Genomic DNA, 17,913 nt, shown 5'->3' on the forward strand with positions numbered 1-17,913 from the left:
TAAATGTTTATTAAACTTTTTGTTTATTAGAAGTTATTATTGTAATAAAAATTTAATACAAATCTAAATACAAATTTATAAATTTATATGAAAGAATAATTTATGAATGTCAAAATGCTAATTTTAAAATAATTTCAGTGTAAATATATTTAGACTAAATAATAAAAGTTAATATTGTTAAAATTAACATCAGAAATATGATTAAATCAAAACAAGGATATTTTAGTAATGATTTTTACTAAACTCATTTGGATGAAAATATAGATAAAAAAACATAAGATTCATTTAAATGATTCATCTTAGATGAACCATTTGAATGAACAAACAAACAGTCCCATAAAATTTGGTTGGATCATCTGGATGGATCATATAAATGGATCTGCTGGATGGAGATAACAAATGGTGAAACAAACAGCCCCTAGGTGTTTATGGAGTATAAAGAGTGTATATATATATATGTTATTAGGTGCTTGATTGTTTATGTGTTTTGGTCTTTACATTTTAGTTTGGTCTTAGTTTAGTAGATTCTGTTTTCACAAAAATGCCTACTGTATTTACAACTTTAATTGTTTAAGAAAAATTGTGAAGAAACCATGTTTAAAAAAAAAATAGCCTTAAGACCCTCAAAAGTGTGGGCACGGCACTGCGTACACACCGTTGTTTTAACAATAACATGAAGAGTGGCTGGCAGTACACCTACTCAGGTAGGACAGATTTCAAATAAATGGGCGGATGGGAGACGGGTGAAGAATGACATGGCGGTGACAGAAGAGGAGGAAAGACAATCAACCATTACGGTAACTGTTACTGTATTACGACCATCTCCAACCCATCTTGATTTCTATCTCTATATTTTTTCTTAAAATAGAAAAACTCTATTATATAAATAAAAATGTTCATCTATTTATAGGAAAAAATATAGAGATATGTTATTTTCACCTATAAATATAGAGGCAAAAAATAACTTTTTTCTATATTTTTCTCTAAAATAGAGGAACTCTATTATAGAAGTATACATTGGAGCATTTTCACTTCTATAATAGAGATCTTTTTTTTTTGAACACCAAATATTTATATTAAAATTAAAATTAAAATTAAAAATCTCTATTTTAGAGAAAATTATAGAGGTGTACATTGGAGATGCTCTAAGGGGAACGAATAATCTTAAGAAAACAATATCTCTAACAACTCATGGGTAAATCAACAAGGCACACATTATATTCACACCAAACATTCTATAAATCCAGAAGGCGTTAACCAAGAAAACATGCATAACAAAAAAAATGATTTTATTTTATTGAAACAAAACATGCATATCGAGTCATATTATTACCTACTACAAATGTTCAACACAAACTAAAAACAAACCACCTCCAGTTTTAATAATTGAAAACGTGTATCATTAAAATAGACAAGTGGTTAAATAATCTGTCAAAAAATTATTAAATAAGAAATACTTCATTTTCTGATACTTTCTAATTATTATTTTACTGGGGTGAAATACTTTTTAAAGTCCTTAATCCTCAGTCGAAAGTCATTAACGTTTAATGGTATAGTCGAGGTTTCGTCATTAGCAGGTCTGACTAACTTTTCCTTTATCACAGTTGCGTCTTCTTTGAAACAGAAGAGTTTGGAGAAAGTAGGGCAAAATCAGATATGGTGTTTAAGAAAACGAAGCTCTTCTTCTCCTCGAAGAAATCAGGATCTTCCGATAGCTCCAACAGTCCCCGATCCGTGGGCTCGAGCTCTCCGATCGGATCCGATAACCACAAATCCAAAAGCCCTAACTCAAGCACTTCTCCCTTCGCCGGAGTTTTAGATGGTTTTAAGAAGAAGGAGAAGGATGGTTCATCATCAAAGGGCAAAGAAACCTCCTCCTCCGATCAAATTCCCGGAAAATCGAAATTGTCATCTGAGGCGAGTAAACAAACTGCCGAAACACCTATCATGGCCTCGTCTCTAGGTTTGAATCGAATCAAGACGAGGTCTGGCCCGTTGCCGCAGGAGAGCTTCTTCAATTTCGGGGATGAGAAAGCAGTTCCGATCGTACCGCCCAAGTTGGGTACTCGTTGGGACTCTGGTTCGACTAGTAGCAGCAATACAAAGAAGAAGGAAGCGAATGTTGATCGAAGAAGCAATGTTCCCGCAATGCCGGCATTGAGCACTGGTATGCTCAGTATATTGATTTGATCCTCTCTTGATCATCTTTGTTGAATGATTTGATGTTGTGACGTGTGCCAAATGTTGTTTAAGCTATTGTTTCTCACGCTTGATTTTGTATGTTACTACTAAGCAGGTCAGCTCAAGGTATCACCTAGCGACGCTGGCACACCAGAGGTATGGTAGTTCCTTTCTCCTTGGTTCTTGCTTTACCCTTGTAAAATTAAAATTTTGGAAAAGAAAATATTGTTTTTGTTATGTATATACTAGTTCTAAGTGACGTTGGCGTCTATCTTTGTAGAATTCATATGAAGTAGAGCCTGAAACCCCTCGTAACCAAGCCTTACTTCGTATGACCAGTGCTCCAAGAAGGAGGTTTTCTGGTGACATCAAGAGCTTTTCTCATGAGCTGAACTCCAAAGGTGTAAGGCCTTATCCTTTATGGAAGCCTCGTAGGTCAAATAGCCTGGAGGTACTCTTGAGCCTCTTTATTAATTTCACTTGGAATTTGTTTTTAATGCATGCTCTAATCTTGACGGCTCCTGTCTCTGGCTTATACAGGAAATCTTGAATCTAATCCGGACCAAATTTGATAAAGCAAAGGAAGAAGTAAATTTGGACCTTGGAGTATTTGCTGGGGACCTGATTGAAATTTCTGAGGAATATGCGGAAAGTCATCCCGAGTGGGAGGTGACAATCTACGACTTGTTGATTTTGGCACAGAACTGTACCAAGTCTACCTCAGGAGAGTTCTGGCTTCAGTGTGAGGGCATAGTTCAAGAGTTAGATGATAGACGTCAGGAGCTTCCCCCGGGCGTGCTCAAGAAGCTTCACACTCGGATGCTGTTTATCCTTACCAGATGTACTAGATTACTTCAGTTTCATAAGGAAAGTTGGGGACAGGAGGAAGAGGCCTTGCGTCAGTCAAGAGTCTTGCATTCTGCGGATAAAAGTGCCCCCACTGGAGAAGTTAGGGATACGAGGGGCTTAAATACTGCCACTGCCACGGCCTTAAAGATACCATCTACCAAGAAAGCTTATAGTCAGGAGCAGCGTGGTTTGAATTGGAAAGAGGACTTTGTTAATCGTCCATCTCCTCTCTCTTCACCGTACAATGAAACTTCAAACGATTCTGAATCACTTGTAAACATGGACAGAATGTCTTCTTGGAAAAAGCTTCCATCTCCAGCGCCAAAGGGTGTAAAAGAATCTACAGTAACCAAAGAGCAGACTGATAGCAAAACTGAACCTCCAGAGGTAGCTACGAGTGATGATATGGCTGTTTCTAAGCCGCCAGACTGTTCTCCCAAAAAGTTGTCTCATGAACATATGACCAAGCATCGGCACAATATTTCTTGGGGTTATTGGGGGGATCAGTCATATATTCCTGAGGAAAATTCAATTATTTGTCGTATATGCGAGGAGGATGTTCCGACCACCCACGTGGAAGATCACTCTATAGTCTGTGCATTGGCTGATAAATATGACCAAAAGGGTCTGAGTGTTGATGAGCGGCTGGTGGCAGTTGCTGTAACTCTTGACAAGATAATAGAGACCTTTATACAGAAGGATAGCCTAGCAACGGTAGAAAGCCCGGATGGTATGAAAATATCTAAGGCGAGCTTGACTGGAGAATCTGATGTTCTCTCCCCAAAGCTAAGCGACTGGTCGCGAAGAGGGTCCGAGGACATGCTTGACTGTTTTCCGGAGGCTGATAATTCAGCTTTCATGGATGATATGAGATGTTTCACTTCGTTGTCATGCAGAACTCGTTTTGGTCCCAAGTCTGATCAAGGCATGACTGCTTCATCTGGCGGTAGCATGACCCCTAGATCCCCGATTCCAACCCCTAGATCCGATCCAGTTGAATTGTTTTTAGGAGGCAAGGGTACATTCCATGACCTGGATGATATTCCACAGGTATGTGATGGTTCTGCTCTTGGTTCATATCTTTCTTATCTTTTGTTATTAAATATGCACGCCGACGAATAACACGGTTGACAACTGATGATGCAGATGACTGAACTTGCTGACATTGCAAGACGCGCATCAAATGCCATTCCAGGTGGTGATCGATCCATTCGGCTCTTACTTTCTTGTCTTGATGACTTGAGGGTTGTCATAGACCGCAGAAATTTTGATGCGCTTACAGTAGAAACTTTTGGGACACGCATTGAAAAGTTGATACAGTGAGTTCCTATTACTATTTTTGTCTTCAAATATATTTTGGATCAAACCCCTTGCTGTCTTTACTAGCAATCCAAGTATTCTTGGAGATGAATTTCTGGTCTCCAGAAGAACTATAAACTTTTGTCAGTTGAGGAAAATATTGAAAGAGTGTTTTTCTGTATAATGTAGGGAAAAGTATCTTCAGCTTCTAGATGATGAAAAGTTTGACCTATCAAGCACCGTAATTGATGAAGATGCTCCTTTGGAAGATGACGATGTATTTCGCAGCTTGAGGACCAGCCCAGTATATCTGCATGACCGCATATCCATAGATGATTTTGATGAGATAAAAGAAATTAGTAGGGGAGCATTTGGGCGAGTTCTTTTGGCTAAAAAGAGAACGACAGGAGACCTATTTGCAATTAAGGTATTCTAAATTTCAGTTCGTTTTGCTTCTTTTGCTCTTGTGAAAGATCTGTCTGTAGAGTTAAGCTGACTTGGTTGGCAAAATCAGTCTAACTGTTTTTCTACATCTTGTCATACTCTATAGGTTCTGAAGAAGGCCGATATGATCCGCAAGAATGCTGTTGAAAGTATACTTGCTGAACGAGATATTTTGATCAACGTCCGCAATCCCTTTGTGGTGAGTTGTGCTAACTCTTATAGCATACTCTTTTCTCTCAAGAGATTCCCTTATTTCTACCATACCCTTCTTATTTTATCAGGTTCGATTCTTCTATTCTTTTACTTCTAGCGAAAACCTGTATCTTGTGATGGAATACCTGGGTGGAGGTGATTTTTATTCACTGTTGAAGAATATTGGTTGCATGGATGAAAGTAATGCCCGTGTATACATTGCGGAAGTTGTAAGTGATCATGCCATAATATCAAGGAATGATATCAAGATGATGTGACTCATTGTCGATTATTCGTGACAGATCCTTGCATTGGAATATTTACACTCTGAGGGTGTTGTGCATCGTGATTTGAAACCTGACAATTTGTTGATTGCACATGATGGTCATGTTAAGGTAATAATTTTCTGGGAACTTATTTTTAATTGTATCAGGCTTTCAGAATGTTTAGTTAATGTCATGCAATGTAATGCTCTGCAGATTTTAGTCTTTTTTCTGAAGCTCATAAGAGTCTCTGCATTTATGAGACTGTAAATAGAATATATGGATATCAGAACTATGCTTCCCTGCAGAGCTAATGGTACATATTGTTTCATCTGAGCAGTTAACAGATTTTGGGCTCTCCAAAGTTGGTCTCATCAGCAGCACCGATGATCTCTCTGGTCCAGATTTTGGTGCATCGTCTTTGTTTCTTGAGGAGAAACCAAAATGGACAACATCGGAGCATGAGTTTGGAAGTCGAGATAAGCGGTCTGCAGTGGGCACTCCTGACTACTTAGCGCCGGAAATTCTTCTGGGGACAGGACATGGTGCACACATGCTTCCTTCTAATCTTTTTTTTCCGCTTGTCTCTATATTCCAAATCGTACTTTTGAGTAGAAATTGGTGCTGAGTTGAGATTAAATGATTAGTCCTGGGTTGAGATTGTTAATCTGAATAACAGTTCTTCTTGTCTGGTGGAAAGCTTATAGCGTATCCGTTAAGTCTGACAATATTTTGAGATATTCAATTCTGTTTATCCCATACCAAGACTGTAAAGATTGATATACTTCCATAAATGTCCAGGTGCAACTGCGGATTGGTGGTCTGTTGGCATCATTTTGTTTGAATTCATTGTGGGGATTCCGCCCTTCAATGCTGATCATCCTGAGGTCAGTGACTAGAAATTGACTACATATTGCATCGTTCTTGTAAATAGTAATGATAGAGGTTTCTAAAGGCTCTAGAAACTGATGTTCTACCTTTGGGTGGTCATGAAATACGGTGTTTTTTTTTGTATTGGCCTCTTATCTTTGTAACATTTTCGTTTCACATCTTCATATGTTGCGACAGAGTATTTTATATCTCTAGTTCACTCTCCAGTTCCCTGATATTTGATCTGCATCTTCTTTGTTGGGTTCTAGCAAATATTTGACAATATCCTCAACCGAAATATACCATGGCCTAGTGTTCCAGAGGAGATGAGCCATGAAGCCCGTGATTTGATAGATCGGTTAGTGATTTTCTTTCCGTCCAACCATATGCGTAATTGAAATTATTAACTTCTGGACAGTTCTGTTGTGAACATCAATAAGCAACCTGTTTTTCTTATGTTTTTCTTGAGTTGTGAACTATATATATGTATGCTCCCATAAGGGTCCAAGTAAATGCCTATTTTGATCATATGCTTGGTTCAAGATCAGCTTATAACTGAACTGAAAAGGAGTCAAGTGCATTGTTTTCCGTAAAATTGTCTCGCATGTGCTTTATCCAGGTTACTAACGGAAGATCCTCACCAGAGACTTGGAGCTAGAGGGGCGGCTGAGGTGACATTGATTTTATTTTTCTTGAAATACTGATTCCAGTTTTATGGTAAAGTGTTGTGTTGTGATGAAAAAATATCATGACACAGGTCAAGCAGCACATCTTCTTTAAAGACATAAACTGGGACACTCTAGCAGAGCAGAAGGTGAGTTCATTTATCTTTTTTTACTTCTAAATTCGTAAGCTTTGCAAACTCATTTCTTTTCTTCTTTTTTGCATTTTATTGCATGGTTTTTTTATAGGCTGCCTTTGTGCCGGATTCAGAAGATGTTCTTGACACAAGTTACTTCCAGTGTCGCTACCAGCCTAGCTTTTCGGATAAGCATTGTTTTCCAAACAATGAGAATGGAGATTCTAGTGAAAGTGGCAGCAGTGGTTGCCTGAGCAATGATCACAACGAGGAGGTATTATCTGCCGTCTTTCCTCAGAAATATTGGCGTTACATTTTTAAATTGTCCCTAAATTGGAGCAATGATGTTATGCAGATTGATGAACCTGGCGGACCTGCGGAGTTGGAAACTAATGTGTCTAAAAATAACCCATTCGATAATTTCTCGTTCAAGGTACTGTATAGGTTCCTCCGAAGATCCCTTGTCATCCAAGTAGACGATTAATCTGAGTTTTTTACAGCAGTAGAAGTTCCCTTGCAAGTTTCATTTTCAGAATTGATATCTTTACATAGGTTGCTAGCATTACCTACAACTCTCAGAATCCTTCTACTTTAGGTTGGTAGTTTATGAACTCATGTGCTCTGCCTCCACCCAATTCAAGTGGCAAATGATTTTGAGTTAGTTGAAATTTAGCCATTTGAAGTGGTGTCTTTATGAGATTTAATCACTTGAATTGATGTGTTTGTAAGACGAGGTGACTAAGCTTGTGAGAGGATCACTAGTTACATTCGTCTGACTAATTAATTGGATTCCGTCTTTGATTCTTATCAAGAGCCAATTAATATAGCATTCTAACTTTTGCTCTTTTTACTGTATTGAAGAACCTATCACAGCTGGCATATATCAACTATGATGTGATATCCAAAGGTCAGAAAGAAGGAACACCAGCAAATTTGCATCGAAGATAACAAACAAATCAAAGCTACTTGATATTTCTGTACATGTAAGTAAATTTCTTTGGTTACTAATATTTTTTGTTACTCTTTGTGATGCATCGATGTTACATATTTGCAGAGACACGAAGAAAAACAGAGAAAAACAAAAGGGAAAATGGAAATTGAAACATTATTTGGCGGCATAACGCATAGTGTTTTGCGGTATGTAGCTGGTTGATATTTGTTTGGATTTGTGGTTATACGAACATGGTTTCAGGCTTTGGCATTCCACCTTCAGAGAGAGGTTGTGAAATGATGCGTCTAAGTAAATTAAGTGAAAGATGATCTCAATGTTCCTTACTGTTTCGCAATTTGTCTCTTCCAAATCTGTTCATAGAATGTTTTAGGCTGCACATGAAATAGAATCATCACTCTCTCGTTGTCTTCTTCTTCTTTATCTCTCTCTCTAAAAGCATCAAACGTGAGACCATCTCGCTCTTTATGGTCCCACACTATCATGGATGTGTGTATGTATGGATACTTTTGGGACCTCTCTAAAAAGAGTCATACAATTATAGCAGCCTTAGTACTGTTGCAGTTGCACCCATTCCCACCTATTTCATAGCCATATGCATTAATTGCTTTACTCAAAAAGCTGTAAATGTTTGGTAGCGAAAAATGCAAAGTGGGGTCTGTGATCCAAAAAACAACAAAAATGGGTTGGGTTCACTTTCATCAACAAAAAATATTAATGAGTAATGTCTGCAATTCAATAACTGCAAATTTAGTATTCATTCATTAATTTTATAAATCATTTGCTAAGTGTTTACTTTTGGTATAATTTAGCTCTCACTATGTCATAACTAAATTAGATTTGGGTCAGTAATAACAAACGATAACAAGAAGCAAGATGCTATATTGATATAACTTGTACATACACAGATTATTGATATGATATTAGCTATAATGTAGGTTTGCAGGAGATGGATTACATCCCTCCACAAGGCCCATCGAATAACAGGCCCTAGCCCGGCAAGCTTGACCAGTTTAGTCGGCTTAAGCGGCTAAAGATGTCGGCTCGACCCCAGAGTACTTTTAGCCGATCAGTTAAGCCGACTAAATATGCTCGGCTTATAGAGAACAGTACCAAGGCCCGCATACTCGGCCTTTAACGACAGGGCCCAAAGGACGACACGATTAGGGCATCACGGACGAGGACACTATAAGAGGGGAGGAGGAGACAACGAAAGGGGAACTTTTGGACAACACATACAGAAGCGGCTAGATCTAGGGTTTCTTAATCATCTCTTTGATCCTGTTGCTTAAACCTTTGATCTCGTCTCCTTATTTCCCGTCAATCTTGTAACCTCTTGTTTGATTCTAATAAAAGCGTCTTTAGTCACTCCATTCCTAAGTTCATCATTCTAATCAACCGAATCCTGGACAAACAATTGGCGCCCACCGTGGGGCCGACTAAAGTAACGTTCTAGACCTACATGGTTCAAAACGACGCCACCCACGGCGCTCCGGGCGGCGAACCAACCCCAACGCCCGAAGCCGTGCCGCCCATCACCACAGATTTCATGAGCTCTATCATGGCTTGACTTGCTCATCAAGACGAAGTCCAAAAGACGACCAACGACCAGTTAGCTGCTATGGTCGCGGCCCTCACAGCTCCCGACGGCCAAACAAGCCGTCCCCAGCAGATACGCCATACGCGAGCTCGCCGAGCTCAAACTCAGTTTCCAACAAATGAGCGAGAAGATCCATCAAGTAACCAGCGCGGCCCCGCAAATCGAGAGCGTCCTCGCCGCAACCTCACGCACTCCGTTTACTAGTGCTCTGACCAGCGTCCAACTCGGAAAAATAGAAAAACTGCGCCTACCCGAGTACAAACCCGGTGGAGACCCAGTGGAACACATGACAGCTTTCAACATTGCGATGGCACGGGCTCGACTCCCAGAAGAAGAAAGGGACGCAGGCTACTGCCAACTGTTCGTCGAAACTCTCCACGAGCAAGCCCTAACCTGGTTTTCCCAGTTAGAAGAAAACTCCATCGGAAGTTTCCGCGACTTGTCAGCAGCTTTTCTCAAGACTTACATTATGTTCACCAAGCGCAGCGCTACTGCCTCTAGCTTGTGGAACCTCAACCAAACCAAAGACCAGAGCCTTCGCGACTACATGGAGAAGTTCAAAGCCGTAGCCTCAAGGATTGAAATTCCAGACGGTATCGCCATTGACGCCTTGCGGAACACGTTGTGGGTTCGTTCTAAATTCCGGGAGGATTTATACCAAAATCCAACTACGTCGCTCCAGGACGCTATCGCGCGATCTGACAACTTCATCCGAATGGAAGAAGATACTAACGCCATTCTCAGCAAGATGAACGCACCCAAAGCTCCAGCGGCTAAAAACGCCAACATGCGACAAGAACCGCGCCAGCATGCTCCAACCGACAAAAACGGCCGCAAAGACGGATACATGTATGTCGTCAACGAGAAAAACGTGCCGGTTTCAACTCTCGTACTCCGCGTAGAGGGATGGAACAAGTGGGTAAGGGAGCTCGATTCGCCCGACAAACCAGTCGATACTGTTTGCACCACCCAACCTACAGCCGGAGCCAGGTCAGCAGCGGGGCCTTCCAGGACCGTCGATCTCACCAAGCGTTGCAAATATCACGACGTCAAGGGACATGATACCACAGAATGCAAATCACTCTACGCTCATTATCTCTCGTCCCTTGCGAGCGGTGAATTTAAGTTCGAACCCTTGAAAGCTAAACCAAAGAATGGCAAGAGCTGGAGCAAGAACAAGGAAAGAAGAGCCCAGCGCAAAGCCACCGGCAAAGGTTGACAAAACGACGCTCAACGACGAGACGACGAGGAGGAAACCCCGAAGGATAACGGTGAGGGAGACTCCTCAGCCGACGAAGAGCATCCTGCTAATCGCAGACGCATCGAGGTTATACTCTCTCAGCAATCTTTGTCGTCCGACGACAATAACGACGATGCACCTGTACTCGGAGATCTGAGAGACGTCCTGAAGCGGAAGTTCGAGTCTGAAAATGATAGCAGTCCCAAGCACAAAGATCTCCGGACGATGCTGGACACACGGAAGTCTCGTCGTATCTCGACAAGCGACGCTAACAACAACAAAGGGCCAATTACCGACCTCCGAGATAAACTCAACGCTGGCGCCTGCGACCTTCGCATACAGCTCAACCGTTCAAAACCAACAGACTTACGATGACAGTTGGAGCAAGCTAAAGGTCATTTTCAACCTCCAACGCATGACACCAACATATCCACAGACCTCCGCACCTTGCTAGACTCTAAGCGAGTACAAACGGGACAGTCGTTGAATGTCATCATCGGAGGCTCCCCTCCTAGCGGAGACACTGTCCGTTCTGTAAAAGACTATCGTCGACAAGTCGCGACTTCCCAGAAGTGGCCGACTAAACCGACAAGTCATCCTCAGATAACCTTGTCACCGGACGACGCTGAAGGAGTTCACGCTCCCCATAATGATCCTCTTCTCGTCGTCCTTGGAATTGGAGAGTATGATGTCACCAAGATCCTCATTGACACCGGAAGTTCCGTCAACCTCATCTTCCGAGGAACTCTACAGAAGATGGGAGTTGATCTTGACGACATAAAAGCGTCTTCCAGGACATTAACCGGATTCAATGGATCCTCCGAAACTATCTTGGGAACGATCCGCCTCCCGGTACGCGCGTGTGGCATTACTCGAACGGTTAAGTTTGCCGTTGTAAGCACAAAAGCTCCGTATCACGCTATACTCATCACCCCTTGGCTACACTCGATGCAAGCCGTTCCTTCCACCTACCACCAGTGCGTCAAGTTCCCTGGCACGGACGAAAGGATAAAAACGCTGCGAGGGGATCAAAAGGCCGCTAGGGATCTCCTAGTCGTCACAGTCAAACTCCAACGGTCATCTCTACCCGTTAATTCTGTGTCTCCCCCAACCTCAAAAGTCCGTTCCCAGGAAAGAGAGGTTCTCGAGTTACCTATTGACGACGCCGATCAAAGTCGAACCGTAAGGGTTGGTGCATACCTTTCTAAGGAAATGCAGCAGTCAATTATGAAATTCCTCAGGAAGAACGTGTCTACATTCGCTTGGTCTATGGCAGACATGAAAGGCATTGACCCGACTATAACGACTCACGAGCTAAACGTCGACCCAACATTCAAACCTATCCGCCAGAAGCGACGTAAGCTCGGCCCTGACAGGTCGAAGGCCGTAAACGAAGAAGTTGACAAGCTACTCGGCGCAGGTTCGATCGCTGAGGTCCGCTACCCCGAATGGTTGGCAAATCCGGTAGTCGTCAAAAAGAAAAATGGCAAGTGGCGCGTCTGTGTCGACTTCACCGATCTGAATAAAGCCTGCCCAAAGGATAGCTACCCTCTTCCCAACATTGACCGTTTAGTCGAGTCTAACGCCTTCTCTGGATACAATCAAATAATGATGCACCCGAATGATCGCGACAAGACAGCCTTCATCACAGATAGGGGAACCTACTGCTATAAGGTCATGCCGTTTGGTTTGAAGAACGCCGGAGCAACCTACCAACGACTTGTGAACAATATGTTCGCAGATAAGCTGGGCATCACCATAGAAGTGTACATCGACGACATGTTGGTTAAGTCGCTCCATTCCATTGATCACCTCCGTCATCTTCAAGAATGTTTCGAAACTCTCAACAAATACGGCATGAAGCTGAACCCAGCAAAGTGCACATTCGGAGTCTCTTCAGGCGAGTTCCTCGGCTACATAGTCACGCAGCGAGGAATCGAGGCGAACCCGAAGCAAATATCCGCGGTCCTGAACCTCCCAAGTCCGAAGAACAGTAGAGAAGTACAACGGCTCACGGGCCGGATAGCTGCTCTAAATCGTTTCATCTCCAGATCCACCGACAAGTGCCTCCCCTTTTACGATCTCTTGCGAGGAAACAAGAAGTTCATTTGGGATGAGAAGTGCGAGGATGCATTTACTCAACTCAAGCAATACCTGACAACACCTCCAGTACTCGCTAAGCTGGACGTCGGTGATGTTCTATCTCTCTATGTCGCGGTGTCACAAGCTGCAGTCAGCAGCGTTCTGATAAAGGAAAACCGCGGCGAACAAAAGCCCATCTTCTACACAAGCAGACGCATGACCGGACCAGAGACGCGATACCCGACTCTGGAAAAGATGGCTTTAGCAGTTGTCGAGGCAGCAAGAAAGCTTCGACCGTATTTCCAGTCACATTCAGTGGAGGTACTGACTGATCAACCTCTCCGAACGATACTCCAAAACACCAACAGATCTGGCAGACTCACGAAGTGGGCCATCGAACTCGGCGAGCTCGATATTACCTACAAGAACCGCACAGCGGCGAAGTTCCAAGTCCTTGCGGACTTCCTGGTCGAGTTGGCCCCAGAATTGGAACAAGATCTTATACTCCCAAGCTCAAACTGGACGCTGCACGTCGATGGATCATCGACCAACAAGGGAGCAGGAGCCGGAGTCCAACTACAGTCCCCGACCGGAGAGCTAATCAGGCAGTCTTTCAGCTTTGGCTTTCCCGCGTCAAACAACAAAGCAGAATACGAATCTCTGATCGCCGAACTCCGCTTAGCAAAAGCCGTAAAAGCTAAACGACTAAGCGCGTATTGCGACTCTCAATTAGTCGCCAGTCAGTTCAGCAGCGACTACGATGCCCGCAACGACCGAATGGATGCCTATCTCAAAATAGTGCAAAGCCTGGCAGCACAGTTCGAGTTCTTCGAACTCATCACATTTCCCAGAGGCGAAAACGTCTGCGCCGACGCCCTCGCGGCCCTTGGCAGCAAGCTTCGTGATCAAGTTAAATGAACCATCCCGATACATCGTATCGAGAAACCAAGCATCGATATTCCAACCGACCAAACCCTCGTTGCCCTGGTCATCGAACCCGCTACTCCAGATGACGACGGATTTGGTCTTGATTGGAGAACTAAGTTTATCGACTACCTCTCGAAGGGAGAACTCCCAAACGACAAATGGGAAGCACGCCGACTAAAAACACGCAGCGCCCATTACGTCGTTCTTGACGATGAACTACACCACTGGACCGCTAGTAAAGTGCTCCTAAAATGCATTCATGGCGACGAGACAGCAAGGGTTATGGCAGAGACGCACGAAGGCGCTGGCGGAAATCATTCGGGCGGACGTGCATTAGCAATCAAAGTAAGGAGCTTAGGCTTCTTCTGGCCAACAATGAACGCAGATTGCGAGTCTTACGCGAGAAGCTGCGACAAGTTCCAACGGCACGCACCTAGTATCCATTGTCCAACCGAAATGTTGCGAACAACCACCGCTCCATACCCGTTCATGCGATGGGCAATGGACATCATTGGACCACTTCCCTGTTCCCGCCAAAGACGCTTCATCCTTGTCCTCATCGACTACTTTACCAAATGGATCGAAGCTGAAGCATACGCTCAAGTCACAGACAAAGAAGTCCGCGGTTTCGTCTGGAAAAATATTATTTTCCGCCACGGTTTACCTTATGAGATCGTTACCGATAACGGATCACAGTTCATGTCAGGCAACTTCAAGGAGTTCTGTGGCAAATGGAACATTCGACTAAGCCCCTCCACTCCTCGTTACCCGCAAGGTAATGGCCAGGCAGAATCCTCCAATAAACTCATCATCGATGGCATTAAAAAGCGTCTGGATCTGAAAAAGGGTCACTGGGCTGATGAGCTCGACGGAGTCCTATGGAGCCATCGCACAACGCCGCGAGGATCGACTAAATCGACACCTTTCTCCCTCGCCTACGGCGTAGAAGCCATGGCTCCCGCTGAAGTCAACGTTTCAAGCCTCCGACGCTCCAAGATGCCTCAATACGTCGAACTCAACAAGGAAATGCTACTCGACGCCCTTGATGAGATAGAAGAACGACGAGATAAAGCTCTGCTGCGCATCCAGAACTATCAACACCAGATCGAGAGTTACTACAACAAAAGGGTCCGTGCCCGACCTCTGGAACTCGGTGACCTCGTCATGCGCAAGGTGTTTGAAAACACTAAGGAGCTAAACGCCGGTAAACTCGGCGCCAGGTGGGAGGGACCTTACAAAATCATCAAAGTCGTCAAACCTGGAGTATACCGACTTCAAACTTCACGTGGCGAAGAAGTTCCCCGATCATGGAACTCGATGCACCTAAGACGTTTCTACTCGTAGGTGTATTTCAAAAAAAAAAAAAAAAAAAAAAACTACCGAGTAGATGCACCCCCGTGGTCACTTCTACTCGACCGAGTAAATGCGCCACTCACGGCCACTTTTACTCGGGGAAAATGAATTACGAATGGCTTGATCCTCAACCGAGGTACATAGGCAGCCTTAAACAGGTCCAGCTGCAACAAAATCAAAGTCAAAATCTTGTTCATTGTCTCAACTTCTACTGAGTAGATGCCTGTTATCAAACCCAACGGCTCCCGTGTCTCCAGCAGGAGATACGCAGACACTATCGTTCCATTTCCTGGCTATGTCCTTATCAGACACTTAGCCTGAGGACCCAACAGTCGCTAGTCACCTATGCCAAAGGAGCATTGACCGACTAAACGGAGTGAATCTTTACCCTTTCCTCGACTAAACGCGTAATGGACTAGCTACCCAATTACTCGATTGTCATTGAGGAAACGGACGAAAGAACCTTCCACTCTTAGATTCAGTCCCTTGTTTTCGATATAGAACGATGCGCCTAGACGTCGTCTCGATTGAAACGCGACAAGAGCTGAATAAAGCCCCTAGCGGTTCGTTTCCTTATCTATTTGCAAAAGCCAAAGGTCAGGAATCTATTGTTTCTAAGTGAACACATCGCGAGACACTAAAGATACTGACATTTACTTTAACAAAGTTTGCAAGTACAGATGAGAAACACAACCCACAAATTTAAAGTCCGCTTAAAACAGCGACTTACCAATAAAATAAAGGCATGTCTAATCGTACAACAACAGGGTCTATCAATACCACAAACAAAAAAGAAGAGGAGAAAAGAACATAGGTGAAACATCAAGGCACAGAATCTTGATCGTCAGGACCCTTGGTAGCGGCAGCAGTCGGGTCCTCCGCCCGAGTAGAAATAGGGGCAAGAGAGTCTACAACAGGAAGTGGAGGAAGATCTGTATCCCCAGCTTCGTAGATCGTCTCCTCCTCAGTGGGACGTGGCAGCAACGCCTCCTCGATTCCATCGTTATCCTCCTCCCCATCCTCTCGTCCTTCGGAGGAAGAATCCGAGACAAGCACAGGATCCTCAACGCCCACGTTCTCGGTCTCTCCCTCTCGAACCAGAGTGTCGCCCATCTCGAGGCCGTCCTTTCCAGGTAACCCCTTCAGATTCTCATTCTCTGGGCGCTCGTCAAAACCGCTTCCCACCGGGGACTTGACATGCTCGGTAGGGATAGACGTGACGTCAACCAGTGGCTCCTCTGATGGCTCCTCAACAACTTCGAGCGAGGTAACGAGCCGAGAAGCCGTCTCTGGCCCGATCAAGTTTACGTTCGACCCATAGGGATCGAATGACGTTCTGAACCAGTCCTCGGCGAAACGAGAAGAAAGGACCAGCGGAGAAAGTGTAAGGTCGCTATCAGACAGCGGCTCTACTCGGAGTTTCATAACCTCCACCTCGTAAAGTTTCTCCTGCTCAACGAAGACATCGATCATTTCTTGGGGGATCTCCGTCCCACTCGCCTTTATAACCTCGAGGCACTTCTTCGTTCCCAAAGCTTGACCATACAGGTTCTTCGCCTTCTCAAAAGCCTCCAGACGAGTAAAATGGTCGCGCACGCGATCAAAACGGCGACTTGCCTTCTCAGCCATAGCAGCCTCGACTCTTTCCCTCTTACGAGTAACCTCCAAACCCCGGGAGTCCCTCAAGCGTTGCCTCTCTCTGATTAGTTTGTCTACCGCGGCATCTCTCTCTTCGACTAGCTCGGTCTTCTCCTTCTCCAGGTTCGCAGTCGTTTGCTCCAAATGACTTTTCTCTCGTACGAGCTCTTTCCTCGCCGCGCTGAAAGATTTAAGCTTGCCCTCCAGCTCTTCGAACTTCACTCGAAGAATCTCTTTCTCCTCTGCGGCCTTCTCGTTGGCCTTCTTATGCTCCGCCCTTACTCTCTCGATGACCTTCAACCTCGTCTGGGCAAGCTTCTCCGAAGATCCCAACTGGATCATCGTCTGTTTCAGAGCACTATCGTATTTCTCAACGAGAAAGTTCATACTCCCGTCACTCTGCAGAAACGACAAACACAGACCACGTGAGACGAATGAACCCGACGAATCGAATAATGAGATAAAGTATGAAGGGTAGCGCAGTTACCCGAGCTCTCGAGGAAGCAGCATCTATGTATTCAGTCGTGAAGTAAAGGTCGTCCAACTGTGGCATCTCCTTCGTCCCACCACGAATTTGGCGCGTCAGCTCCGCGCACCTAAGAGGATTACGGATTAGGGGGTCGTCTCGTTGTAGGAAAACTCGACGCGATCGGGGAACTCGATCTTCTTCCTCCTCACAGTAGAACCTTCTGAACGAGACCCTTTCCTCGCAGACGGATCAGGAATAGATCTCTCACCCGTAACCGGATCACTGCCCCGCGCTGAGATGATATCTTGCATATTTCCATTATCTTATCCATTCATCCATGTGCATTTTGATCATATAGACTAGGATTTAGCCATGTTTAGGTTACATTTTGCATACATGAGTCTCTATCAGGTGTTGGAGTGCCACATGGAGTTCTTGGGGCTATTTGGATGCATTTGGAGCTCAAAGGAGGTGAAATATGTGATCATTGGACGAGCAGAGCAGGGGAGCGAGGTTCCGCAGCGACGTCGTGAGGTCGCTCCAAAGCACCTCTCAGAGCGACCTAGCTGGACCGACCCCGTGAAGTCGCTCGCCATATTCACCCAGTGAAGCGACTTGCCCAGAGCGACGCGCCGAGGTCGCTCGCATCTCACACCCCTCTCGGAGCGACCTCCCAAAGCGACACCCCGAGGTCGCTCGCGTCTCTATGGCGAGACGACACGAAGCGAAGCCCAGAGCGACCTCTCAGAGCGAGCCAC

General features: G+C 44.3%; 1 protein-coding gene across 2 annotated transcripts; it reads left to right on the forward strand.

Annotated features, from left to right (window-relative positions):
* Window positions 1-1,497: 1,497 nt before the first annotated feature.
* Window positions 1,498-8,264, forward strand: LOC106423768 (probable serine/threonine protein kinase IRE3). 2 transcript variants are annotated; one of them, XM_013864529.3, is made up of 18 exons: window positions 1,498-2,167; window positions 2,297-2,337; window positions 2,462-2,632; window positions 2,722-4,080; window positions 4,177-4,349; window positions 4,519-4,756; window positions 4,880-4,972; window positions 5,055-5,195; window positions 5,268-5,360; window positions 5,569-5,773; window positions 6,030-6,115; window positions 6,368-6,456; window positions 6,718-6,769; window positions 6,856-6,912; window positions 7,010-7,171; window positions 7,253-7,330; window positions 7,759-7,880; window positions 7,952-8,264. In XM_013864529.3, exons 1-17 carry the CDS (start codon window positions 1,657-1,659, stop codon window positions 7,843-7,845), a joined length of 3,636 nt encoding a protein of 1,211 aa, XP_013719983.2. In that variant the 5' UTR covers window positions 1,498-1,656; the 3' UTR covers window positions 7,846-7,880; window positions 7,952-8,264. The 2 variants fall into 2 exon arrangements, with proteins under 2 accessions (XP_013719983.2, XP_013719982.2); XM_013864528.3 differs by having other exon boundaries at window positions 1,551-2,167; window positions 2,294-2,337.
* The last annotated feature ends 9,649 nt before the right edge of the window (window positions 8,265-17,913 follow it).

Source organism: Brassica napus, chromosome C8 (assembly GCF_020379485.1).
Source record: "Brassica napus cultivar Da-Ae chromosome C8, Da-Ae, whole genome shotgun sequence".
Lineage (NCBI taxonomy): Eukaryota > Viridiplantae > Streptophyta > Magnoliopsida > Brassicales > Brassicaceae > Brassica > Brassica napus.